General features: G+C 46.3%; 1 protein-coding gene and 1 long non-coding RNA gene across 5 annotated transcripts in view; one reads left to right on the top strand and one right to left on the bottom strand.

The window, feature by feature from the left end:
* The window catches only part of LOC122232987, a 31,924-nt gene extending 8,671 nt beyond the window's left edge, over window positions 1-23,253 (bottom strand). The window contains exons 1-2 of the long non-coding RNA XR_006210374.1: window positions 22,645-23,253; window positions 22,144-22,230 (exon numbers count right to left, since the gene is read on the bottom strand). This is a non-coding gene — a long non-coding RNA (uncharacterized LOC122232987). The remainder of the gene's footprint in view (window positions 1-22,143; window positions 22,231-22,644) is intronic.
* The window catches only part of FAM219A (family with sequence similarity 219 member A), a 54,944-nt gene extending 28,753 nt beyond the window's left edge, over window positions 1-26,191 (top strand). The window contains exons 2-6 of one of the 4 annotated variants that reach the window (XM_042963711.1): window positions 18,554-18,602; window positions 21,657-21,759; window positions 21,984-22,064; window positions 22,673-22,727; window positions 23,284-26,191. In XM_042963711.1, the coding sequence (XP_042819645.1) occupies window positions 18,554-18,602; window positions 21,657-21,759; window positions 21,984-22,064; window positions 22,673-22,727; window positions 23,284-23,439 (444 nt within the window). In that variant the 3' untranslated portion in view covers window positions 23,440-26,191. Of the gene's footprint in view, window positions 1-18,553; window positions 18,654-21,656; window positions 21,760-21,983; window positions 22,065-22,672; window positions 22,728-23,280 lie in introns of all 4 variants that reach the window. The other 3 variants (XM_042963710.1, XM_042963709.1, XM_042963708.1) reach the window with 3 other exon arrangements.
* The last annotated feature ends 339 nt before the right edge of the window (window positions 26,192-26,530 follow it).

Below are 26,530 nucleotides of genomic sequence, written 5' to 3'. Positions count from 1 at the left end.
CTCTGGCTTCTTCTGTCTCCAGGATCTTCCCTATGAATCCAGGGACTCCCCCTTATCCTTTCCAGCCCTTGCCCCACCTTCTTCCACTCACATCTAGCCTGACCAAACTCTCTCTGTTGAGGTCACTATCACTCTGAAGGTGAAATAAGCTTTCAAGACAGCATCTGAGCTGTCCCTGGTTAGGGTCTCACACCCCAATACCTCAGAGCTGTAGAATTTTGGAGGGATGGTAAGAATCTAGTGGAACAAGGGAGTGTTAAAAGGACTTTTGTCTCTAATACATCTGCATTCCCATCTTTAATCTGGTATGTGAGGCAGGGGAAACTAAAGAGAAGCACTGAGCAGATTTCAAGGTCTGAGGCTGGAACGTTTCATGAGATATCACTCTGTACAATCAGCCTGGCAGTGGTGCACACTTGACTTAAAGTGTTTTGGATTTGTTGTTGTTGTTGTTGTTATTGTTGTTGTTGTTTTAGGGTAAGAGCGTTGACATAAGGTGTATAGGGGCAAGTGTAGCAAATAGAAACAGAAATGAAACTAGTGAGTCTGGAGGTTCTCAGCCTGACACCCTCACCCTAGCCATGCACTTGGACCCTAGGTAAAAGAAAGGTAATATTGTAGAGGGGTTTCCCTCCTGATTCCCCAAATCATCTAGAGGAGGGGTGTACGAGGAATCTGGAAGGGCAGAGGAATCACAGTCACCTACTAGGGATTGGATTTTCTAGTTGATAGTTCCTTTTCTACTTCCAGGCCTCTTCCATAGCTAAATTAATCAAAGCCAGCAAATGAGGTTACCGTGTTCTCACTTTGATTGCCTCGGCTGGTGAGTAAGGAGGGAAGGTAGGTCTACCTGGATTGAGGCTGAGTGAAATCACTGAGGATCCTATCCCTCCAACAACCCTTGCTCTGGGCCTTGTGTAAGGCTCTCCTCCATTGCTTTCTTCACCTCTCATACTCTTAGATCCCTTATTGAAAGAACTGTCTGAACTAAAAGGCCATTACATGCTTTATACCCCCAAAGAACCTCCTGGTCAAAGAAACAGGTGCAAAAGCAATACTAAACCACCAGAGAACAGCTGCAGGCTCCTTCTCTTAACACTGGACAATCAAAATGGGACATGCAAGGGCAAGGAGGAGAAAAGAGCATATGGTGTTTGCTGAGCCATGAGTAGACCTGACAAGAGTTTGGGCTGGAAGGACTAAGACTGCCTCCACTCTACCTGAAGAGGTTTGGCTGGATAATACTCCTGAAGATGGGAGTATTAACAATGTAGTAACTAAGTTATGGATGGAAAGATGTTCAGAGGATCTAGATCCAGACTGTCCCTCAGCCAGGCCCCTCTCTTGCCTGTGGAAACAGTGTTTTCTAGCTTCCAGGAGAGGCCCTTGCTATGGGATTAAGCACAGGCTATTGACATATAAGCAAGCCTAGACAAGAAACAAGAACAGATGAGGACTCTGTCAGATCCCAAGAGAGTTGCTTGTGTTGGTTTTTGTTCAAGTAGAACAGGCCTAACCTCAGCCAGAACTTGCTTTTGGCCTGTTTTCTCAGGGGCAAAGCCTTCCCCATGTTTGCCTTCCTTAACAGAGGATGCTCTGTATTCATTGTTTTATTAGGAGCAGTGATTATGTGACCACAAACCTTACTAAATTAAATATAGTCCTGAGCACTCAGAAGAAGAAAAAGCTCAGGACTCAGGGGAAGGAGCAGCTGGCTAGAAAGAAGAGTCCACGAATTCTAATTCCCGGGCTGCCATCTGGCATTGACCTGGGACAACTCATTTACTCTCTGCCCTGGAGGCTCTTTCTGGAATCTCAGGGCCTGAATAAAAACAGACCTGGGAACTCAGAGAGTGAAATGACCTGTCTAGACTCTCTAAGTCAGTGTAGTTCACAGGCAAACCTGGAATCCACTAAGCCCTACTCTCCAGCCAGAGGCTGTGCTTACTGTTCAGGGAGGTTTCTTGTATTTTCCTTTGCTGTCTCCTTGCCCTTATGTATGAACTCCCAAACGTTCCCATGCCTTGGGTGGCTCACTGCCTGGTACGCATGGTTGTAAGCCCCAGGTTGTCAAAACAGACAGAATCAGAGCAGCCCTGCCCCTATCTCCCTCCAAAGGATTTTCTGATGGTTTGGTTCCAAGCTAGCTTCCCACTCCTCTGAAACTTGATAATAAGAGTTGGGCCTTACTCATTTGATGATGATGTATGTATATCAGCAAGCAAAATATGAGCCTGGACCTTAAGTCTCAAAGAAAGTTGTGTGTGCTTAGCTGTTGATCAGCCCCCACAAGTAGTCAACCTGGAGTTGAGCTGCTGCATTGGCCATGGGCCTTAAGTGAGTTTTAACTAGGCCAAACCTTCAGGCAAGCAAGGGAGTAAGTGAGGATTTGGGGACTCCTACTTTGGCTGTTCTCCAAAATAACTTCCTGGAAGGCAATCTTTCAGCCCCTAGGCTTACATAGAGAAGTGGCCCTACAAAGAGTACACAATACAACATCTGTCTGGGACACCATTAGACAAGGCCCTGGCACAACCTGGCAGGCCACTGGACTTTTGCCACCTCTGTTTCAGAAAGAGCCTTGCTATGGCTCAAACCAAATAGAAAGCAATCTGTTTGTCTATTATCAGATCACAGCCCTTCATTCTCTATGCTAGGCACTGGGAGGACACAGAAGAACTAGGCATGGTCCCTGCCTTCGTGAACATTTGTTAAATAAATTATGCAAGTATTCACTGAAGTAAAATTTGATAAGTACATAAAAGAAATGGAAGGGGGGTAGTGCTGTGAGAGTATATTATAGAAGGACCTAACCTATCCTGGTATTAATGGGAAATTTTTTTTTCTTACTTTTTGAGAGAGAGAGAGACAGAATGTGAATGAGGGAGGGTAGAGAGAGAGGGAGACACAGAATGTGAAGTAGGCTCCAGGCTCTGAGATGTCATAACAGAGCCTGATGCAGGGCTCAAACTCGTGAACTGCGAGATAATGACCTGAGCTGAAGTCAGATACAGCTGACTGAGCCACCCAGGTGCCCCCGTGCAAAGCTTTTTATAAGAGATGATGTGTCAGCTGAAGCCTGAAGGAGAAGTAAGGTGTAGCCGGAAGGGGAGCATGAGGCAGGAAGGCTCTTCATGCTCCACCAGCAATGAAGACCAGTGAGGCAAAATGTAGTAATGGGGGTGGGTGGGGAGAGTGACACAGGATTAAGTTGGGGAAATGAGAGGAAAAGTAAGTGACTGCTTCTTTGCCACCATTTCTAGCCCAGTCTGAATTGCTCCTTTCAAAAAAAAAGGGCTGGTTGAGACCCACCCAAACTGCTATGGCATACCCCCCCGCCCCCCCGGGGAGGCTGGTGCTTCTTCCATCTCCCCAGCACAGGGGATTTTCATAGGAATGCTCAGAAGAGGCACTTTTAGCCCCAGCATAGGGTTCACACAAATGGAGGGGTCTTCACCTGGCAGCGTGGCTCAGAGGAGGGGGGTGGACAAGAACTTTCCCTACAAATCCTCTCTGTATGTTTTTCCAGTACTTTGAACTACTTATTAATCTATGACAGAAGCCATTTCCTCATTTTGATGGTTCTGCTGGGAATTCCGCCCCATCACCCCCCTCCTGTGGTAGATAAAAAATGTCAGCTTTCAAGATTTTATACTTGGATTTCAGAATCTAAATTGCATTACTACATCCGGTGAGACGGCGCCATTCCCTGTTCCTATCTACGTGCTCCAGGCACCATGAGGCTGATAACATCAGCGTGTCGAAGCAGCTCGATCCAGACAGTTTGCAGCTGGCTGGGGCTAGGGCAGAGGGGGTGGGTGGCAAAATTCTCTCAGAATCCAGAGCAGCCCAGGGTTGACTGGATTTTCAGGTTCTTTCTACAGACTATTAGTTCTCCTATCTGTAGAGAGAGAGTTTGTCTTGGTCCCACCTAGATGTAACAAGGAATTGTAAAGTACTCTCCTAAACATTGATAGGATAAAATCACTAAAAGCCAATGCTCAGGTTTTCCTTGGAGTGAAAGATAGAAGAGAATAGAGGGAAGAGTAGAAGTCATAATATGAACAAGTGAAATTGGGTGTCCATATAGAATCCAAAATACTCCTGGAAATGGTTACTCTGTACTTCTTTGAAGCCCTGATGTGAGGCCTTGTAACTAACCTTCTGACTGCCATTAGCTTGTGAAGTACATGAAGAGAAAGCATTGTTCCCCTGCCAGGAAACACAGGAACTTTTGGAGTTTCTTTTCTAATTGTAACCACGACTTAACTCTGCAGAACAAACATTCCCTTCACAGCAAAACTTTTCAACTTATTGGGTTATTTTAAATGCATCAAATGGCATAAAACATTCATTCAACTCTGGCAGCATTCACAGATCCATTTTTGTAAATAGCCAAACAGGCTCTTCATCCTCAAAACATGATGTTTTCAAAGCGTAGTCAGCACCCAAGATCAAGGCTTTGGGAGAAGTCAGTCCAAATTCACTGAGCTTGCCAGTGCTAGGGCAAGCCTGGCTTTCCTGCTCACTGCCCACTCACCCACAGGTTCTGGTGTTTGGATGGAGGAGACAGAACTAGAATCTACCCCCAATTCTAATTATAGATATATTCTCTTACAGTGGAGGTATGCAGTTTACTGACTCCATTACTATACCTCAGGGATGCATCGATAATTAAGTCAAATGATTATTTTTAAGATTTTATTTTTAAGTAATCTCTACACCCAACATGGAGCTCAAACTTACCACTCCAAGATCAAGAGTTGCATGCTCTACTGACAGACAACCAGGTGCCCCTAGGTCAAATGATTCTTTAGTTTTACTTATATTTGTTTATTTTTATAGAAAAGTGTTATTGAAGGTTTAAAAATGAGAAATCATGATCACTACAGAACCATGATCACTTGGAGTATAGTTTCCAATGCTAAGCCTCTCCTGGATGTCCATGGTTGGTGGAGCAGGTGTTTCTCCTTCTAGAAAAAGGTCAATGCAGGCTTCTCTCCACTGACCTGGATTCCCAGGGTGCTCTTGTTAGGTTTGTGCAGGCCTCCTGCCTAAAGGACTAGAAGTCCAGGGTTTTTGCTGCTTTTTGCCATGGCCTGGGGAGAATGACCCAAGGATAAGTCATGGGACTGTAGTGCAGCCAGAACTCGGGCAGCTACAACCCACTCCCACTCAGTTTGCTGTTACTTTGAGGTTGCCCAGGCCCTGGTCAGCCTCTCTTGCCTTCAAACCACCCTTGCCCACAATTCCTAAGAAATAGCAGACCTGCCATGGTCTCGACCATGGCTAGATTTCTCTACTAGGGCTTCTCTTTGGGGAGTCTCAAGCTTCCCAAGGATCAGACCCATAATACTGAGAGAAAAATAGAGTTTTTGCTGAAATGTCAGCAAACCACAGAAGAACCTGTGTCTTGAATTCTCTTTCTTGGCATCTTCAAACATCTGGCCCTTCTCCACTGTCTCCTACCTTTTAGTTTCAACCATGCTCCACTCCAGTCTCTCTTGTCATATAAGAGCCCCTTTAGCACTCTGGTTCTGGTTCCTCCCTGTTTTACATTATCCTTCTCAAAACCTTATTCTTCCCAGACATCCATGACATCAGGCTCTCTTTGACCCTCTGCTGCTCTGACCTGGGCTGTCAGTTCTCTTCTTCCTACCCCTTCAACCCTTCAATGTTGGTGTTCCCCAAGTTCTTTTCTCTGATCATGCATATTTATAGGTGGCCCCCCCACACACACACACTGAGGAAACCTGGAATCATCTTTGTCTAGGTCTTTCCCCTCAAACCCAGATCTAGTCAGCCACTAAGGCCTGGCAGTATGACCTTGATGTGTTTTTCTTCTCCAGTCCTATTATTTTCCATTAAAGTCCAAAGCCCCTGAATGTGATTTACAAAGCCCTTCATGATTTTAAGCCTTCTTCCAATTCTAGTCTCATCACCTGCCATTTCACCCCACCATTTAACATTCTAGCAAAATTGAGCTATTCTTTTAGCCCGCCATATAGTCATGTGTGTCTTCCTCCCTACTCCTTTCTTTTCTTTCCCTACCTCTTTCTCATCTGGTTCTTATCTATCTCCTACTCATTCTTCATGCCTCAGCTTTCTTTGGAGAAGTCTTCCCTAATTCCCCAGGGTGGAATAGGTCCTTCTGTTCTGTATACAGACAATACTCTATACAAACCTCTGTTGTAGCATTTGCCTTATTATTAAAAATTATCTGCTTATTTATTTGCCTTTTGTACTGGCCTTTAAGCTCTTCATGGGTAGAGATCATATTATCTTTTTATCTGTAGCACCTAGCACAGTGCCTAGAATATAAGTGCCCCTAAAATTTAGGACCAGAACTGAATTGGTGGCTGAGACTCTTTCATCTCCATTTTTTTCATGTTTATTTATTTTTGAGAGAGAGACAAAGTGTGAGTGGGGGAGGCAGAGAGAGAGGGAGACACAGAATCCAAAGCAGGCTCCAGGCTCCAAGCTGTCAGCACAGAGCCCGATGTGGGGCTTGAACCCACAGGCTGCAAGATCATGACCTGAGCTGAAGCCGGTCGTTTAACCAACTAAGCAACCCAGGCACCACTCATCTCTCTCTCTTTTTTTTTTTTTTTTAATTGTCCTCTGCTTTTCTCTCCTGGGCTCAGGACTCTCAGTCTGTAGTGCTTTTTCTTGCCTCCTGCTTTCTGCTAGTCTGTCTCTATCTCTGTCTCTCTCTGTCTTGAGCTATTGAGTGCTTCAGTGACTCCAATATTTCCTTCCTATGGAGAACTTTTTGAGCAGGAGGTTACTAATCAGAAAGTATCCATGCCATTTTCTAAAGAGGGGCTTCAAGTGTGTGCAGAGCACTGGAGACGTGATGAGACTACTAGCAGCCTTCCAAGTGCCTGCTTTATAAGACAACAGTCCCACAGCTGTGTAAGTTCTGATGTGTTATTAATCTCATGTCTTTATCTGATGTATAAGAAATGACAACTTAGATTCAAATTCTAGTGCTAACCACCCTTCAAGGTATGATTTTGAACATATTACTTGATATAAGCTGGTTCTTCAGTTTGAAAATGGGAATGGTATTTACCTTACTCAGTCTTTTAGGATGATTAAATGAGATAATATATTACAAAACACCAAGCACCATTTTTGTACATATAACAAAGTAACAGGTATTCAAACAATATTAACTAAATGATCTGCTGAATTCCAGATGAACCACACCTGGTCTGCATTGTTCTGAACAATTCTCTGCCTTCGTGCAGCCAGAGCTCTTAGCAGACAGAGCAGCCTGCCCAACTTGAGCTTTGGATCATCTCTCCTCCTCCTCCCCCACCAAACCATTGTCCTGTCTTGGCACTAAGAGTATAAAACCAAATTAAGGTGGGTACAGAGGGCTCTTTTAGAGGCTGTCTGGGGATGGTGTGGATGTAGAAAGACTGGCCTAGAACCTTGCTATTCAAAGTGTGGCCGCTGTACTAAGAGCATTGGTATCACTTGAGAGCTTGTGTGAAAATGCAGAAACTTAGGTTTCATTCCAGACCTACTAAATTGAAATCTGCATTTAAACAATATCCCCAGGTTATTTGTATGCACATTAATGTTTAATGTAGGAAAGAAGCACTTTCCTACAGGCACATACATAAGCTAGCAGGTGTAGAGGGATGTAGGCTATGCATGTATGTCAGAACTGTCTAGAAGACATTAAGGCTGCACAGGTGGGGAGGAGCTATGAGGGAGTATAGTCAGAGCAAAGGAGGTGTTCCTCAGAGGTGTGGGCTACAGAACTGTATGGGTGCTCTTTGGATAGGTATTGGTTTTTTGTTGTTTCAGGGCCCCTTCCTGTTGATACCTCAGGAATGAGATTGTACCTTTGAGTTAGCTGGTTAATGTCACTGCACCAGCCAGAGAATGACAGGTGAGTAGAGAAAGGATCTCTACTACCCTGAGCCTGGGAAGACCCTCCAGCAGGGACCCCAGGACAGATGAATATTGTTTACCAGATGGATATTGTTTCCCTAGAGAGATACATAATCAGCAACTGGCTGGCTTCACTGCTGAAAACTTGCCTTGAGTTTGTGCTAGGTTAGAATCTCCCTTCCCGCTACTGTTCTACCACCAACTGCACACACTTCTCTCTGTCTCTCTCTGTCTGTCTCTCTCTCTCTCTCTCTCTCTCTCTCTCTCTCTCTCACACACACACACACACACACACACACACTTAAAAAAAACTGACTTGGGGCACCTGGGTGGCTCAGTTGGTTAAGCTTTCAACTCTTGATTTCAGCTCAGGTCATGATCTCACAGTTTGTGGGATTGAGCCCCGCATTGGGCTCTACACCAACAGTGCAGAGCCCACTTGGGATTCTGTCTCTGCCCCACCCTGCCCCTCAAAATAAGTAAATAAATTTTTTAAAAAACTGAATTAACAGAAACTCAGGGGATTATGAGTCTTTGTAGAGTTAACCCTCTCCTTCCCCTCTCTGACCTCCTTCACTGCTGGGCTGGGCCCTGAGCCTCCAGGAACCTGTAGCATTGACCTCTCTGCTGCACAAAGCACACCTGGTGGGAGTGACTGCAGGCTCTAGGCTTGTTTAGAGTCAGTAGGGTTTGTTTTACCAGAGCCACCATCTCTCCCTCTTAAGTACTCTTAGGACTCTGGATCCCTTTTTGCTTTCCCAATAGAAACACTTCCCAACCATCCACCTAGAGTCTCTTGACCTTTCTTTGTGGGAGAGTTGTTTGTGCATCTCAATGGTAAGGAAAAAGCCCTGTTATACCCACCCCCCACACAAAAATAGAGTAGGCTGAATGCCTGATAGCAACAGCAACTAAAAGTAGTTAGAATAGAGTCCTGGCCCTACACTCAACTGTCATTGCTCTTGCCAGCCACTTAATAGGTGAGCCTGTAGTTTCTCCAGGTTCCTGCCCAGGCCCAATCCTCTATATCAGGGAGGATAACAAACCTTTACCACCATCACTTTCTCCTCTGTGCTTCTACCACCCTTTATGCATTCCTCTCTCTCATGCTCCTCTGTCTGCCTTAAATGGTCTAATATGTGTTTCTGTCTTCTTTTTACCATTAGACTAAAGTCTTTTTGCAAGAATCAGTATCTTTCCCTCCCCAAAGTACATTGTTCCCTGCCTGCCCCATGTTGATATTCAGTGACTATCAAGTTTTTTAAACAAGTGGTGAACTTACTGATGTTTAATTATTAGGAGGGCAAAAGGAAAGAATAGGAGACTGCTCTGTCCACAGAGCTAAGCTTTAGAACTGCAAGTTGTCTTTATGAGCAAAAAGTGGTGCTTGCCAGTTATAATGAAGGTTAGAGAGAACAGATTGAAAAGATGAGAAAGGATGGGGGTAGGAAACGCCACAGAAGGGAGAAGCTGTTTGATACCAGCCCTAAGTCCATTGTTCACTTGTTCACTGCAGACAGGTAGCTCCTTACTCTTCCAAGGCCAGAGGAAAAGAATCAGAAATGGCAGTTGTGTGAGGACATCCCATAGATTGCCAGACTATTTATTTTCTTGGGAAAACAAGGATTCCAAAAGATTCATGAACCAGGGCAGGGCAGGCTCGGTCCCTTGAATAACTGAAGCTTACCAAATACCTTCCAGTGAGATTTGGGACCAAGATCCATGTGAAGATCCACAAGTCAGGCTGGCCTAGACCAAATGTTAATATCTGTTGAGATTTCTCCTGCTTCAGCTTCCTACCATGTATAAGGATGAGGGACTAGTCTCAAAGACTCTCCAACCAAATGCCCTCTATTTGTAGGCAGCATCTACAGCATAGGGCAACATCTTTCTTCGATGTTCTGAGCCTCCTTTCTTACCTTGGGGAACTATAATCCACATCCTGGAAGGAAATTGAAAGATCCTCCAGACATGCGCCCTAAAGCTTTGTTAGCCCTGAATATCTGATGTCCTTTTCCCCCTCCTCTGGGTCCTGCCTAAGCAGAAGGCCTCCAGAAACTCAACTCAGAATCCCTTGGCCCTTATGACTCCTTTGATTTTGGAATCACTTCCTTGCCCCTCTCCTATGAAAGGCCTCATCTCCAAAGTCTGTGTTGGCTGAAACTGAAGAAGAAAGAAAGAAAGAAAGAAAGAAAGAAAGAAAGAAAGAAAGAAAGAAAGAAAGAAAGAAAGAAAGAAAGAAAGAAAGAAAGAAAGAAAGAAAGAAAGAAAGAAGGAAGGGAGAAAGAAAGGGAGAGAGAAAGGAGAAGGAAGGAAGGAAAGAAGGAAGGGAAGGTGGATGGAGGGAGGGAGGGAGGAAAAGGACCTCCTTATATCCACTGCCCACCCTCACACATTTTCTCCTTCTGCCTTAGGCCCTACCAGTCTATCTTTTATTTTCTTCAACCTTTTTCATAACATAAAATTAGCCATTTTAACCATTGTTGATCTATTTTTAAAGAACTTTACACCTTCACCCCTTTTTCCATTAAGTGAGATAGTCTTTCCCTAAAGATGTTGAAATGGGAGCTGGAGGAGGTGTGGCAGGATAGCAAGCTCAGAAAACCCTCTAGGTCACAAGACTGTATAGGCCAAGACATGTATCTCTAGCTGATCCAAAATAGGGCATCTGAACATCTGGCTCAGGGGATAAGCTTAAGGATAGGAATGAAAGTCAGGAGCTAGGTGAGGCGAGGCCTCCCAGAGGAACCAAGATTTTTCAATTTCTGGCTCTGGTTTCTACCTCCTGGGTCATGAGGCTTGTCCCCTAGGCCTTTATGCACAGGCTTCCCTCAAGCCACAGCTGCTGTAGTGGGTGTCCCTGAGTTGAGGTATTTGTCCTTTCTCCCAAACAAAGGCTTTTTAGTCATAGGGTTTCCAGGGGAGTAAGAGTGGGGAGGAATAGCAGAACATCAATCGAGGACAAGAAATCCTAACCATGAAGGAGGCAGAACAGGATTCTAAATCTTTTTTTTTTTTTTTAAATTCACTGACCTCTTGTCTCCCCATTTAAAAAAGAATCTAGTTCTTTACCATCCCAGTACTAGTTTCAGATCTTTCACCATCTTTTTTTTCCCCCCTGAGTAGTTTCTGAGCTATTTTTGAAAACTAAATAATGGGTAAGGGAGTAGGAGCTGCCATTCTCAGTGGGTTAACTCCAGAGTCATTTTGGTTAATTTTCTTACCCCAAGTCTGAAAGCAAGGGATACTCATTCTGTGAAGTTTGCCTCCTGGCTCTGCAATTAGTCACGGTTCCTACAGCTGATGTACTGGCACAGGCCAAGGACGAGCTGAAGCATGGTGGCCAGCCATCAGGCAGTACTGTGCCCATTTAGAGTTTTTCCCAAGCTTCAGTGTAACAAAGTCTTATCACCTCTTATTCTTAATTGGTGGCCTCAAGTCAGGCATATTTTGTCTGGCAGATGATTCCATTCCAGAGGGAATTCTATTCTTTGAAAGAAGTTTCCCCAGAGGCAACCAGGTAAGTAAGAACTGAGGCACAGTTCTCTTATAAGATGATGGATAGATGTGATGACCTGAAATTTCCTGGCACACAGTGAAAAATAAAATATTAAAAACCAGCTATAGCCCTTTGTCATGACTAGAGGCATTGTAAATTGGAACAGTCCTTTGGGAAAGCAGTTTGATGATATGTATCAAGAATCTTAAAATTACTCCTGCTTTTTGACTTTGTAATTCTACTTTATTTAAGAAATTACCCTAGGGGTGCCTGGATGGCGCAGTCGATTGAGCGGCCGACTTCAGCTCAGGTCATGATCTCGTCGTCCGTGAGTTCGAGCCCTGCGTTGGGCTCTGTGCTGACAGCTCAGAACCTGGAGCCTGTTTCAGATTCTGTGTCTCCCTCTCTCTGACCCTCCCCTGTTCATGCTCTGTCTCTCCCTGTCTCAAAAATAAATAAAACATTAAAAAAAAAGAAATTACCCTAAATGTAAATATATATGGATTTCAGCATTAGTATTATTTAGAATAGTGAAAAATTGCAAACAATCTGAATGTCCAAAATAAGTGAATGGTTAAAAAGTTATTATACATCCCCTTTATGGAGGCCATTACATTGGTGATTTCAAAAACTATGTAAAAATATGGATAGTTGATTATATTCCAATACTAATTTTCAAAAATACAGAATATAAGATACAGTTATTTTTCTGTATGTTGTTCTATGCAGGTGTTATAATGACAGAATTCAACTCAAACTAGTTTAAGCTAAAAAGAAAAGTAGACTAGGGGTGCTTGGGTGCCTCAGTCAGTTGAGCATCCAACTTCAGCTCAGGTCACGATCTCATGGTTGTGAGTTCAAACCTCACATCGGGCTCTGTGCTGACAGTTTGGAGCCTGGAACCTGCTTTGGATTCTGTGTCTCCCTCTCTCTCTCTGCCCCTCCCCTGCTCATGTGTGCTGTCTCTCACTCTCTCTTTTTCCCCCAAGTGAGTGGGGGAGAGGCAAAGAGAGAGAGGGAGACACAGAATCTGAAACAGGCTCCAGGCTCTGAACTGTCAGCACAGAGCCAGATGCGGGCTCAAACTCAGGAGCAGAGAGATCATGACCTGAGCCGAAGCCAGACGCTCAACTGACTGAACCACTCAGGTGCCCCCCAAAATTTTTAAAAAAGGAAACTAGGGGTGCCTGGGTGACTTGGTCGGTTGAGCATCCAACTTCGGCTCAGGTCATTATCTCGCGGTCTGTGAGTTCGAGCCCCACATTGGGCTCTGTGCTGACAGCTCAGAGCCTGGAGCCTGCTTTGGATTCTGTGTCTCCCTCTTTCTCTGCCCCTCCCCCGCTCATGCTCTGTCTCTCTCTCTGTCAAAAATAAATAAACATTAAAAAAATTCTTTTAAATGAAACTAGACTATAAGGACACTAGGATTTCTCATAGTATTCAAGGGTAGATGTGCCCTACAAACCTTAGAAGGGCAGAGGAAGTTCTACAACCAGAGCCTCTGAAGGACTTTCTCTATCTCTTGTGTTTGCTTCTTTCTGAACATCAGCTTTATTCTTATCTCCCTGCCCAGTGGCTTTCTCTACTACCTAATCTACAGTCTTGAGCTTTACCTCTCCTCTTGGTCCCACTTCCTATTCTGGGGGAGACCCTGATTGGCTCCACCTGGTCCAAGCAAGGGTGGGACCTGGAACCCACCCCTGTGGACTATGAGGAGAAACACCAGCTTCCAGAGAGGGAAACCCCAGAGTGTTGCTACTGTGGTATGCACACAAGACTTAAATATACTAGGACATTTACAGAGGTTGTCTCAAGGTAGTGAAACTAAAAATTATTTTTGAGAAAGTTAGCACATATTACTTTATAATAGAAAAATCTATTAAGCTAGCCATGGCTAGGCTATGATTGTTATTAGGCCTGGGGTGAGCAGAACTCTTCTCCATTTTGGTTCTCTCGATGAGAGTCACCACAAAATACTACAGCTTGGTGGTACTTGTTTTTGGTAATGAATTCTATCAAGTTGTTTAAGGAAACAGATAAGTCTCAGTTAATCACAGGACCAATTTAAGCTCTCAAACTCTAGCTGTAGCATAAAAATCCTTCCTTCTTTTTGGTTAACTTCACCTTGACCCATTGAATCTATTTCAGTTTTCATTTTCCCAAGAATTAATGCTTGGGGGTGAGGACAGAGGTTACCTTTCTTGTGGGAAAGCTAAAATTGAATTGTGTCTCTACCTGGACTCACTCATGCAGTCTGCAAGACAAAGGCAAAATTGTTCAGCACCACGGAGAGCGTTTTTCATCCTGGCAACTAGATCAAGGGCAGGTGAAAAGATGCTAGAAGCCCAGCCAGTCTGATCTCCTTACACTTCCGGCTAGTCATCAAGTACCCCCTTTCCCCCCAACCTCTTACTATTCAAACCCTTCCTTTACCTATCTAGGCTTTTAGGAATGAACTCCCTTAACTTTCTACCCGCCTTTCTGCCTCCATGTTATTTGCATCCCTCACTCATATTCACCCATCTTCCATTTCAGTAAGTAGCCTTCCTCCTCTGGTCCAAGGCTCTGTTTCCATCTCCTCCTCAAAGACCATGACCTACCAAACATCTCCTTTTCTACCTAGCTTCCTTCCCCTCCATCTAGGACATTGGTCAGGTGTCCCACAGTTTCAAAGAAATTCTTCAACTCCAGAGTTCCCTCTGACTGTCATTTATTCTCATTCCTTCTCTTCTCCATCTAGCTCCTTGAAAAAATATTCATGTTCACTCTTTCTGCTTTCTCTTTTCCTATTCCTTCCTAAATCCTCTATAATCTGGATTCTGTTCCTACTCTTCAACTAAAACTGTTTTGAGGCCACCTATGACTTCCTTATTTCCAAACATTGTCTGTATCTTCTGGGACTCAACTGGTTTTTTGACACTGTTGATAATTATTGGGAGCTCCCTAAGGATGGGGCCCTTTTCCATTTATATTTATGAACCACAGGCCTGCCACTGATAAATAACTGAAGAAAATGTTGCATGTTAGAGTAAGGAGAGAGAGAAAGCAGAATGCTCCCTGGTCAGGCCCCTCCTCATCCTCTGGAGGGAGTACTTTTTCCATAAATACCTCCCCACGTAATCTAGGACCCAACCTGTGTGATGCTAGGGTTGCATCTGTGAGCCAGTCACCCCTAGAACATACTGTCCATGATTGTGTGGGCCTTATGGAACCTGTACTAATAACTTTATAACTAGCACAGATGTATTACTCAATATGTACTATACTGAAGTGCTTACATATATTAACTCATTTTAACCTCACAAGAACATTTGACATAGGTATTAAAATTAGTCCCATTTATAAATAAGGAAACGGACACCCAGATCACATAGCCAGTAAATGGAGGAGGCAAGATTTATTAAAAAAAAAAAATGAGTTGATGAGTTGAATTTGTTGAAGGTGATAAGTACCCAGGATCTCACTGTTATTTTCTCTACTTTTGTGTAAGTTTAATAATTTCCATAATAAAACATTTTAAAGGACCAGATTGGATTAAATCAATGGATTTTTGAAGATTTTATTTTTTAAATTTAACTTTTTATTGTTTTTAATTTACATCCAAATTAGTCAACATATAGTGAATGAAGATTTTATTTTTAAGTAATCTCTATACCCATTGTGGGGTTTGAACTCACAACCCCGAGATTAAGAGTCGCATGCTCTAGGGGCATCTGGTTGACTCAGTTGGTTAAGCGTCCGACTTTGGCTCAGGTCATGATCTCATGGTTCGTGGGTTCGAGCCCTGCATAGGACTCTGTGCTGACAGCTTGGAGCCTGGAGCCTGCTTTGGATTCTGTGTCTCCCTCTCTCTCTGCCCCTCCCCCACTCATGCTCTGTTTCTCTCTCTCTCTCTCTCAAGATAAATAAACATTTAAAAAATTAAAAAAAAATACAGTTGCATGCTCTGCTGACTGACCCTGTCAGGCACCTCAAATTAATGGATTTTGGGGCGCCTGGGTGGCTCAGTCGGTTAAGCCTCCGACTTCAGCTCAGGTCATGATCTCACGGTCCATGGGTTTGAGCCCCGCATCGGGCTCTGGGCTGATGGCTCAGAGCCTGGAGCCTGCTTCCGATTCTGTGTCTCTCTCTCTCTCTGACCCTCCCCCGTTCATGCTCTGTCTCTCTCTGTCTCAAAAATAAATAAATGTTAAAAAAAAAATTAATGGATTTTAATTTTTTTTTTAAGCAGGAGAACTGTTTCTCCAACCAAAATTTTACAGAAAGGCTAGTATATAAATGAAATAAAAGAGTATCTCCATTCTCCATACTCTTGCTTCGTTCTTGGACTCAGCCCCACCCACGGCACAGGGTTCAGGGAACACAGTTTAATGAAAATCACTGGACCAGGCTAACTCTAAGGATTCTCCTAGCACTTTTGCCTTCCTCTAATTATACTGGCTTTGCACTGGCCATTAGCCTATATATCCTGTCCCAGAAACAGTGAGACTGGGCTATTAATCATTTCTGCAGTCTGTGGAGAATTTGTTTGAAGGGTTGCAGAAACATGGGTTGCTGTTAGAGATGCATTTCAATGTCTGTCTCTGCTGAGTGTTTAATAATTTTGCTAATCCTCACTCTAGTTCCTGGATCTAGCTAACTCCTGTCAGATGTCCTTGGGGGGCATTTTAAATTCTCCCTGATTTCTTGGAGCCAGACATTTCCTTCTGCCTGGATTTTCTCTGATACTTAACATTCATGAATATTTCACATTTAACCTGATTACATTTCCATGTGATGGTCATGGTGCATTGACTGTATTTCTCAGGGAAGACATACAGGAAGCCCACAGTAAAGGCTTGAATTTTCAGGCACAGTGCCAGATATCTTTGTTCTTGCCACTAAGATGGCCTATCGTGGCCAGTGACAGGTGAGATGCTGTATGGTGGACTTTGCACAGGACTTCTCAAGCTTAGGGTTCTGCACCCTGGCTTATAACCCAAAGGAACTGGTGGTTTCTCTCAGGGATCAAAAGCCACCAAGACCTGCCCAGTGGTGGCAAGGACCAAAAGTGGCTCTCTGTGACCAGAATTGCTCAACAGCTTCCCAGGCCTCACTAAAACTCTATCCTCTGCATAGTCTCCTTCCAATGTTACCATTTCCATCTAGTACCTCCAGCCTGAGAGAAGCAACTCTGATGAACTCATCTGGACTGAAGAGGGAGAGGTGTCTGAGGGGTTCATGTGTTTAAAGTCAGCCCCAGGGAAAGGACAGTGGACTTATATGGATTGATGGGAGCGTTACAGAGAAGATGCATGATTGGGAAGTCCATAGATTTAGAATGTTAATGCAAACTGTAGAAGACATCAGGGCTCCCCAAGGAGAGAGTGGTGGGCTGAGGGCACGACTCTGTGGAAGAGACAAAGGGCTGTGGGACAAGATGAAAATGATGGTTAAGGAGGCAACATGAGTGAAGGAGAACAGTGTCCTCAAAGCCAGAAGAGGAAACCATATCCAAATGGATGGGATATGTGTATCATGTGAGAAGTGCTACAGAAAAAGTAATGTGACTAAGGAAATTGGAAAGGTGCCAATGCTTCCCTGGTAGGGTCCCTCAGGCATGTTTATTGGCTTTACCCTTTAAGAAGCCATCAGTCTGCTTTGAGAGTGAGTCCTACCTATGGCCTAAGGGGAAAGCCAGAACCCAGCTGTCAAGTCTTCATGCCCCCTGCAGGTAGCACCTCAGAGCTGTTTTGGCTGCAGAGAGGTATGTCAGGACCACTAGAGGCCTGCTTCTCCAAGTTTTCAGGGGACAAGGGGACAAGTGCTATCCCTAAGGAGTCTCTCAAGAAGGAACTGAGACAAGGAAGCAGAGAATAAAGGATTGGAGAGGACTGCAGCATGAGAAGTTGCCTGAGATGGAGGCACTGCAGCACCCCACTTTTTCTGAGCCCTGTCCCCTACAATACCAGCTAAGGGGTGGGGGTCAGAGTAGAGGAAAGAGGCCCAGGTTCTTCCCTCAGGAGCTCACAAACCACTGTGGTGACAACAGCTCATCCAGGGTCTCTCTGGATGGCCTGAAGGAACACAGGCAAGGCCAAGATTTCCCTCCCAAACATTCTAGACTTTTTCTTTTCCCCTTGATGACAAGCATGTTTTCATCCCCCCATCTCATTCTAAATGCAACAGAAGCTACCATAATGGTTATATGTCCTTCCCTTGCTGGGTCACTCAGATCCCTGAACCTGACACTGTAGGACCAGTCCTGGGGCATTCTACCTGTCTGTCTGCTGTCTGCATCTCCAGAAGCAGAACAGGCACAGCCTTGGGTACACTGTGCAATTTTCAGACCTTGGGCATACCATTCTTTAGTCCTAGGCAGTTTCTCAGGGAGAATGTGAATGACTCCAGCCCCTTCCAACGGACTAAAGCAGGGTAAGCCAGGGCCCTGGACCTTGTAGTAGAGGTTTGGCATGTTTTAGAGGAAACAGTGAGGCTGGATTACTGAGCAGCATAAGACTAACTGGTCACCAGCTAATTTGCTTGTTATTCATCTTCTAACCTACCATACCCGGCCAACATTTCAGGTTCTCCAGGAGATACTGTTTAGGACTTATCTGTGAAATGGAGAAGTCCTCATGAGAATTCTTTTTGTCCAGTGGCTGCAGCCTTAAAGTCTGGCCTGGCTTGCCTAGTCCGTTCTCTGGATCCTGTGAAGGGACCCATACAATGCTGGAAAAAGAAAGTCTATCTTAGGGAGCATCTACTCTGACCTTTATCCAGACTTAAACTCATAGCAACTTGAAAATACCTTACCAAACAACTGCATAAGAAGAGCTCTGAAGAACAGGGCAATTAGTATGGGAGGTTGAACAAAGAGATCCTGTGGGTTAAAGGAATCACAGTAGGCTTTCTAAGAGGAGGCTGGATCACACAGGACTTTGAAGAAAGACACCCAGGTGAGTGTAAGTGGGGCTGAGATTCATGGCTCTTTACCCAGTTCAGGGTCTTCCTTCCAGGGTGTATGGGTCTGCCCTTCCCTCCTCAAATCACCTGCCTACTTCCAGGGGTTAATGCCCCCAAAGTATGGGTGGGAGGACCAGCTTCAGGGCTGAGAGCAGCCCCTTTTCACTTCCTAACAATTCTGTCTCTGCTTTCTCCTCACAGGACCCAGCCGCCGCCTCCATCTCAGACGGGGACTGTGACGCCCGGGAGGGTGAGTCAGTAGCCATGAATTACAAACCATCCCCGCTCCAAGTGAAGCTGGGTGAGTGTGTCTGGGGGGTGAGGGAGCTGTGGGGAGTGGACAAAGTGCTCTGGGCTGGGTCTGCAATGAGGTGACACAAATAAACCAACTCAGACTAGATGATTCCAAGACTCAAGCCACCAAGTCATTGGCACTACCAGACACCTTATCTCCTGCAAGGCAAAGAAGGAAGTCATAGTCCTCTGCAGTGCCTGGAGCTCTAGGAGGCATCTCTGAGGCCAAGAAGACTCCAGGTGTTCCGGGGATAGCTCCCATGGAACCCCAGATAGAGGATTAGAAGTTCCACCAAACACTACACAAGGCTGGGAAGAAGCTGCCTTAGAAGCAGGGTGTCAGTTACTACGTTTAAGGGGTAGAAAGGAATAAGGATCCCAAAATCTAGAAACTGAGATCCTCTCCCCATTTCTTCCTCACCCATCCAGAGATCTCAAGGTCTAGCTGGCTCCTGTTTGGAGGGGGGTTTCCCTTGGTTTTTCAGTAAGCCCAAATATCTCTGTACCCCCTTACCCTTGGGGGTTTATTTCATGTCCACTCTGAAATCAGTCTCTGTTGCAGCCTGCTTCTTTGAAGTCACTTGGCTCCCAAGCACTGCCCCTACCTCCTGCAGCTGCTGTTCTCACTTCACCCTACACCTAACACTGCCTTTCTCCCTTCAGGGACCAAAATTTTGTTCACCAAAGGCTACTGCTATAACAGACTTACTAAAGTTTGGTTTCATGAAGAGAAATTACAACACAGTGCATCCAGGAAGGAGTTTATAATTAAATACAACATATCAGTATCCTTCAAAACTTCTCTGCCATCCCTGCCATCCTTTTGGCCATTTTCTCCTCAGACTCCAGCTGCCCGCCAAATACTGGACCTTTCCTCGGTCCTGGGAGCCTTTCCCCATTCATTGTAAAACTTCTCCCTCTGTAGCTGCCAGAACTCCTTTTCACAGAATACTATTCTTTTATTCAGCTTTGGGGTTTTTGTTGTTGTGGTGGTGGTGGTTGTGGTGGTGGTGGTGGTGGTGTGTGTGTGTGTGTGTGTGTGTGTTTGGTGTATTTTTGTTTTTGCTTTTGTTTTGTTTTTGTTTTTTACCTTGCTTCTCTCATTCCAGACTATATCCAGGGATCTCCTCATGCTGTTTTTCTAAACAAGAGAACAGTTCTCTCAGTGGAATTTGTTCATCTTCCCAAGACACCAGACTCAAACTGCAACCAGTTTTATTTGTTCATTACTATTTAACAAGTATTTTAACTTCTCCTTTTACTCTCCCTCACCACATTCTCCTTCCCAGAGACAATCATTCTAAGCCTTTTTAGTTTTTCTTGTTTTATATTCTATTTTAACACAAGTGGTATCATACTGTACACATTTTTCTAAAACATTTTTTGTTTCTGTTTTTCACTTAATGCCTTGGAGCCCCTGCCAATGTCAGTATATAGAGATTAAGTTCACACTTTTTTTTAAGTTTATTTTTTTATTTTGAGAGAGAAAGCACGCACACATGCACACTCATGAGCAGCAGAGGGGCAGAGAGAGGGAAAGAGAATCCCAAGCAGGCTCCACACCCAGCACAGAGCCTGATGCAGGGTTCTATCCCACCACCATGAGATCACGACCTGAGCCAATATCAAGAGTCAGATGCTTAACTGACTGACCTACCCAGGTGCCCCTAACTTCACACTTTTAAATGGTTGCACAGTAGTCCATAGTTTGGTTTTTCCAGTTTATTGTTTGCATTTTTTCACTATTTCAAACATGCTTTTAAAATAACACTTTTTTTCCCCTCCCCATTATATTACCACCAAAGCTCCTCATGAAAATTCACGACCTCATCCCAGTTGGACTCACGATAGTCACCACTGGGAACTTTAAGGCAAATTGCACCCTCTAGAGTCATGGAATGGTAATGGCAGCTGCTGCCTGCTGGAAAGAAGCTGGGAAAAAACTGGAATCAGATGAGCAGTGGCAGAGAGAGGGTCAGAGACTGAGATATGAGAGACTAAGAGACATGGAGATCAGGGGAAATTTCAGAGTCACAGTAGCTGGAAATTCCCATTCCATCCTTCCTCTCTGGAGCTAGTAGTTATTTTATGAGAGCTTTCCCCTAGTATCCCTCTCCACTCATCATCCCTTTTTCCACATCTGGGCTTAAGATGAATAGGAAAGGGTAGACAGGCCTCCTTCAGGACCCAGGCAGCTACTGGCTACTGGTAACAGTGCCACATACTAGGCAGAGGGTCACCTGGTGACCAGCTCCATGGATCTGGTAGACTCTAGAGCCTTGGAGAACTCAGAGGCTGGCACCACAGTCAGAAGTATAGCCAGAGGAGCCCCCCAGCCTCCTGCCCCTCACCCAGCTAGCCACATTCTGCCCCTCTCACTCAACAATTTCAGTTGCTCATTTGGCTTCTGCATTAATGCCAAACTCCTGTCTGGCATTCAAGGCCTTCATGCTCTGGGTTGTAACCAGAGCCCCCAACCCCTTAGCACAGGACCTAAGACATAATGGTGATAGATGGTTTTTGAATAAATGCCTGAGTAAATGTATCCTAATTTTCTAACCTGACCTCCCTCCAACTTCACTCCTCCATCCCATCTGGACCCATACTTATTCTCTTCACTTCTAAATGCATTTTTGTATATGCAATCCCTCCTTCTTAAAATGCCGTCCTCTCTCCTCTGCAAGAAGCCTTGACTTCTCCATCCTTCTCCTTCATCACTCCCTCTCCAGCCTTTCTTTGGCATCAAGCACACACTAACTGTCCCACATTGGAGTATAGCTCCTGGAAGACAGGAGTCAGCCTCTTCCTGTTGCCCCTCACTATCTGCCTCAGGTTGTGCAGGGCCAAGTACTGTCTCCACCAAACAGCAGGGCCTGTAGTTGGGATCCCTGCCTCAGTTCCTAGAGAAGGAAGGGGTTTCACAATGGAGGCCCAGCCCAGCCAGACCTGAGCAGTGAGGTAGGGTGGCCCTGGGAGCAGGACACAGCTTCCTTCCCATGTTCTCCTGCAGAGAAGCAGCGGGAGCTGGCCCGGAAGGGCTCTCTGAAGAATGGCAGCATGGGTAGTCCCGTCAACCAGCAACCCAAGAAGAACAATGTCATGGCCCGGACAAGGTAGAGGCCCCCCAATCCCACCTGGACCCTGCCAGTCAACATTTATGTCTGCTGGTCCTACGCTTCTCCTTCTTCCTTCCCTCCTCAGTCCCAGTTCCTCTCTGAGAGGAGAGTCTCAACAGGATCCAAGGGACAGGGGGGAGTGGTGGGTCAGGGCCTAACCCTGTTCCTCACCAGGCTACATGCTCCAGTTGCCAATCCAATCCCCTAAATTTTCTACCCAGGCTTGTCGTCCCCAATAAAGGCTACTCTTCGCTTGACCAGAGCCCAGATGAAAAGCCACTGGTCGCCCTTGACACGGACAGGTGTGTATGGGGATTTTGGGGCAGCCAGGCAAGCCACAGAAACTTGTGTGAACATACAAGTGGGCTGTACAGGACATACCTGCTATATTGTCAGAACAATTGGGTTGTTCCTCAGATAGCCAGGAGCTCTCCAAGGATGAATCCTCCAGGGAATGGAATTTTTTATCTGGAGGTGGGAAGAGCAGAGAGAGGAAAAGGGGATTGGTACAGTCTGATGCTATCCTGGGACAAGTGATCCAATAGCTGCCCCCTTGAATAGGCCCTGATTCGATGTTCCCTGCTGCTGGGAACACACCTGGCTACACTTGAACTTTGGGAAAACCCAACAAGCCATGGGAGGTTTGAGACTAGAAAAAAGGTGAGAGGATGGGGGCAAAGTGTGTACAGCTCTATTTAGGAGGAGGTTAAGGGTGGCAAATTTAGAAGGGTGGGGCTAGGGAAGCTGAGCATTTGTGCGGCAAGCACAATTTTTATTTAGATCTGTTATTTGAAAGCATAGGGGAGGGGTATTAGGTATTGACTAATGGGTTAGGAGGTAGGATGCAGGGAGTTTTAATATTTAATATCAGGGAATCACTACCTCTCTGTCTTCTTTCTTCCACCACCAGCGATGATGACTTTGACATGTCCAGATATTCCTCTTCTGGCTACTCCTCTGCTGAGGTGAGGCCCCACTCCTTAGGGCCCTCCACACACCTGAGCAGGACCACCTCCATCCAGAAAAGGGGGTGCAACCAACACCAAATCACACCCTGAGGGGAGCAGTGGGCAAAGCTAGGTGGAGCCTCATGGGGGTGGGGCATAATGGGGCAGGGCCTGGGGTGGGACAGTGTCCAAAAGAACCTGGAGGCTGTTAAAACACTGGCCTCAAGTGTGGAGAGCCCAGTTTTAGGGGCAGGGCTTGAGCCTGGGGTTAGAACAGGGTTATTAAACAGAATGGAGTGTGAAATACAGGCTATGCTTTATGGGGGTCAGCCAAATAGAGACAGAAGTTGCCCCAAGAATGGGATGCCCTTTGTAGAGAGGTGGGGCGTCCAGGATGTACCTGTAAGAAGTGAGACCAGAACTTAGGCTGGGGCCTAAGGAGTGGCAAAGCCAGGCGTTTCGGTGATCTGGGATGGGACTGAGTTAGGTGCAGTTGGCCTGGGGATGCAGCCGGCTGTGGGTGGTGCCTCGGGATTGCCCTGAGCCTGACCTCCCTCCCCTTTGTCTACAGCAGATCAACCAAGATTTGAACATCCAGCTGCTGAAGGACGGCTACCGGTTAGATGAGATACCTGATGACGAGGACCTGGACCTCATCCCCCCCAAGTCCGTGAACCCCACCTGCATGTGCTGCCAGGCCACGTCCTCCACCGCCTGCCATATTCAGTAGCGGGCGGGGCATTTGCGGCCGCCTGGGGCAGGGCCCCCGAGGGTCAGGCTGGACAGGGTAGGGGCCAACCCCTCCCCAGCTCTTCTGCCTGTCCCCGGCCCTGTGCCCCCTACAGCCGCCAACCTCGTAACAGTCATTGCTTCCTCCTATGGTAGGACGTGTACCTCTGTGTGTTCATGGAGCCGGAGAAACCAAAACCGGGTCTTTCTCCATCCCGCGGGGCTGAGGAGCGGTGGGGGCTGTTTGTTCAGTTACTTGGGGGACCTTGCCCAGCACCCTGCCCCGCCTCCCCAAAGCTGTAGTGGGGTAGGGGAGAGAAAGGACTAGACATCAGGGAGGACAACACTAATGAGTGGGGGAGGGATCACGAAGCCAGGGGCTTGGCCCCACCCCAGTGAAGCCATGAGTCCCCCAGCCCAGCCAGACAAGGAAAGGGGCTGGGAGGAAGAAAGGTCCAGGGCTGTGGGAGCAGGGCCCAGCACCTCAGAGCCCCTTCCACATGCCCCCTGCCGGCCCATATAACTTTTTGTGTTTCCCCCTCATCTCCAGATGGGAAGCCTGGCAAAGCTGCCCCATCCATAGAATCACTGCCTTCTTCCTCCTTTTTGCCCCATTCACCCCATTCCTTACTCTCTGGGTCATGGAGGAGGATAAGGTGGGCCTTAGAGATAGGCCAGAGTTTGGGGTGATATGATCTGTCCTCACCCACCCCCCAACCACTGCATCTATTTCTCTGCCGACTCCTCCCATCCCCTATGCTTCTGTTCATTGGTCTCCATCCCAGCCTGGAAGCCGGAGGTAAGGCTGGGCCCCGAATGCCCCATTCCCATCTCTCTCTAGCCCAAGATCCCAAAATGCTGCTTCCTAGTAAGAATCTTCAAGGAAGCAAGTTTAGGAGAATATAGTGGTTGCATTGCAGGTTTACGGTAGGGAGAACCTGGCAGAATGGGTGTGTGTCTGAGGCTGGCAGGGCATGTATCTGTGTCTATGTGTTGGGAGAGGTCTGTTTCTGTCACAGATGTGAGTGTCCATGGTGGGGAAGTGACTGTGTGGTCTGTTAACAGTGTAAGAGGCTGCTCAGCAGTGGACTGAGAGCCCTGGACCTGGAGTCAGAGGCTGGGGTTGTGGCCCTGGCTCTGGCACCCTTTCTGTGATCTTCAGCAAGTCACTTGTGTTCTCTGGACTTCAGTTTCCTCAACTGTAAAATGAGCAGTGTCTGAAATTATTTTTAAGATCTTTTCAAACCTAAAGGAATTTCTTCATAGGAATTTCCATGGAGGTGTGTAGGAAGGTCTCTATGTGTCTTTGAATGCACCTCATGGGCATCCTGAGTTGTATGTCTGTGTGAAAAGGAGAGGGGAAGTTCCTAAGGGACCTGTGTATGTTTGGGATCTTTTTGGGAATACATGTATGTGTGTCTGTGAACATGTATGTGTGGGAGGGTATATGTTGTGTGTGTAACTCTGTGCAGTGTCTGTGAGTCAGAATGTGTGTACTGCTGCTTCTGCTGCTGGTGCTGGTCGGGGGGAGAGGGCAGAAAAGCTGAGGATGAAAATCAAGAGCGAGGAGGTTACCAGGCCCACCCACTACTCCCCACCCCCGCCAACTGGGCAATGTAGACCTGCCCCTGTGTGAAGAAAAATGAAAGCACAGATAGCCTAAGACTGCTCAGGTTTCATGCCCACAAGCCCCATATCCCAGGACCAGGGTATACACTCCCCATCCCTCCATGCTGACAACCCACACATGTTGGTGTATCCACTCTCATATGTACCACTCACGTGCTGCAAGCATGCAAGAGGACACATGTACAGCCCACTCCCTGGATGCCATTCCTGGGAGATGGGAGCTGAAGGAGGGGGAAGGTAGTGAGAAGAAAGAATGAGGCTGCTGGCTTAGGAAGGGTAGCACCTCTCTGCGCACCACACCTATGGACTGCCAACTCCAAAGTTTTGAGGTGCAGCTCTCTACCTTCAGTTCCTCCAACCCATCCCTACCTCCTCTAGCAGCGACCCTGGTTAAGTGGTAAGAAAATGCCAAAGGGAGGCAAGAACAAAGAAGGCACTTGCAGGGCCTACAGGGTTCGTACTGGCCCCCATCTGAGCCTATCTCTCCCATCCTGGTCAGCATCCCCATCCTGTCATCTGGGCCCCAGAGCCAAGCTTCCTACCACTACTACCATCGCCCTGGGCTCCCTGATTCACCCTTCTAGAACATGGGTACCTCCTCTTTTCTGGACAGGGCCCCCATGAGGGCTCATATAGATTACTGCCTTTGCTGCTGACTTGCTCTATGACTGGCCCACTGCTCAACCTCTCTGGCCCTGAGAAATCAGGGAAAAGCTCCCTACCCACAGGACATACTAGTTCCCTGGCAGGCAAGGGCTTCCAACTGAGGCAGTGTACAAGCGGTGGAGAGAAGTAGGAAGCTGGCAACCAGCACCTTCTGGGTCTAGGAGAGTGTGTGGTTCCCTCCTTCCCTATCTGGGATGTTGGAGGGGAGGAATCGAGGCCTTAGCTTGCCCCCCTGTCATCCTTCCCCCTTGTAGATACTGCCTTAACACTCCCTCCACCCTCAGCTCTGGCTGCCAACCAGCCAGGTTTCTCCGTGCTCACTAATTTATTTCTAGGAAGGTGTGTGGAAGACATGAGCCGTGTATAATATTTTTTTTAACATTTGCATTGCAGTATTGACCATCATCCTTGGTTGTGTATCGTGTAACACAAATAATGGTATTAAAAGCATCAAATAAGCCAGCCTCAGCTCCCTACCTGGGTTGTGGGCAAGGGGAAGGTGGTCTGGGAAGGAGAGAGAACTGATTCTCTGAATACACATTTCACTCTGCCTCCACTCATGGGTTCGAGGCCAGGCCTGCCACTGACCTTCTACATGACCCTGGACAAGTCGCTTGATGCCTCATAACCTCCATTTCTCTTCATCAAAGTGAGAAGTTTGGCCTAGAAGATCTCCAGAGACCTTCTGAATTCTTGGGCTTGGAAGTTGGGCTTTTTTAAAGAGGCTTGAGGCGGGGCACCTGGGTGACTCAGTCGGTTAAGCGTCTGACTTCAGCTCAGGTCATGATCTCGCCATC

This window comes from Panthera tigris, chromosome D4 (assembly GCF_018350195.1).
Source record: "Panthera tigris isolate Pti1 chromosome D4, P.tigris_Pti1_mat1.1, whole genome shotgun sequence".
NCBI lineage: Eukaryota > Metazoa > Chordata > Mammalia > Carnivora > Felidae > Panthera > Panthera tigris.
Note: the sequence above shows the minus strand (reverse complement) of the source record. Positions and strands in the feature narration are given on the sequence as shown.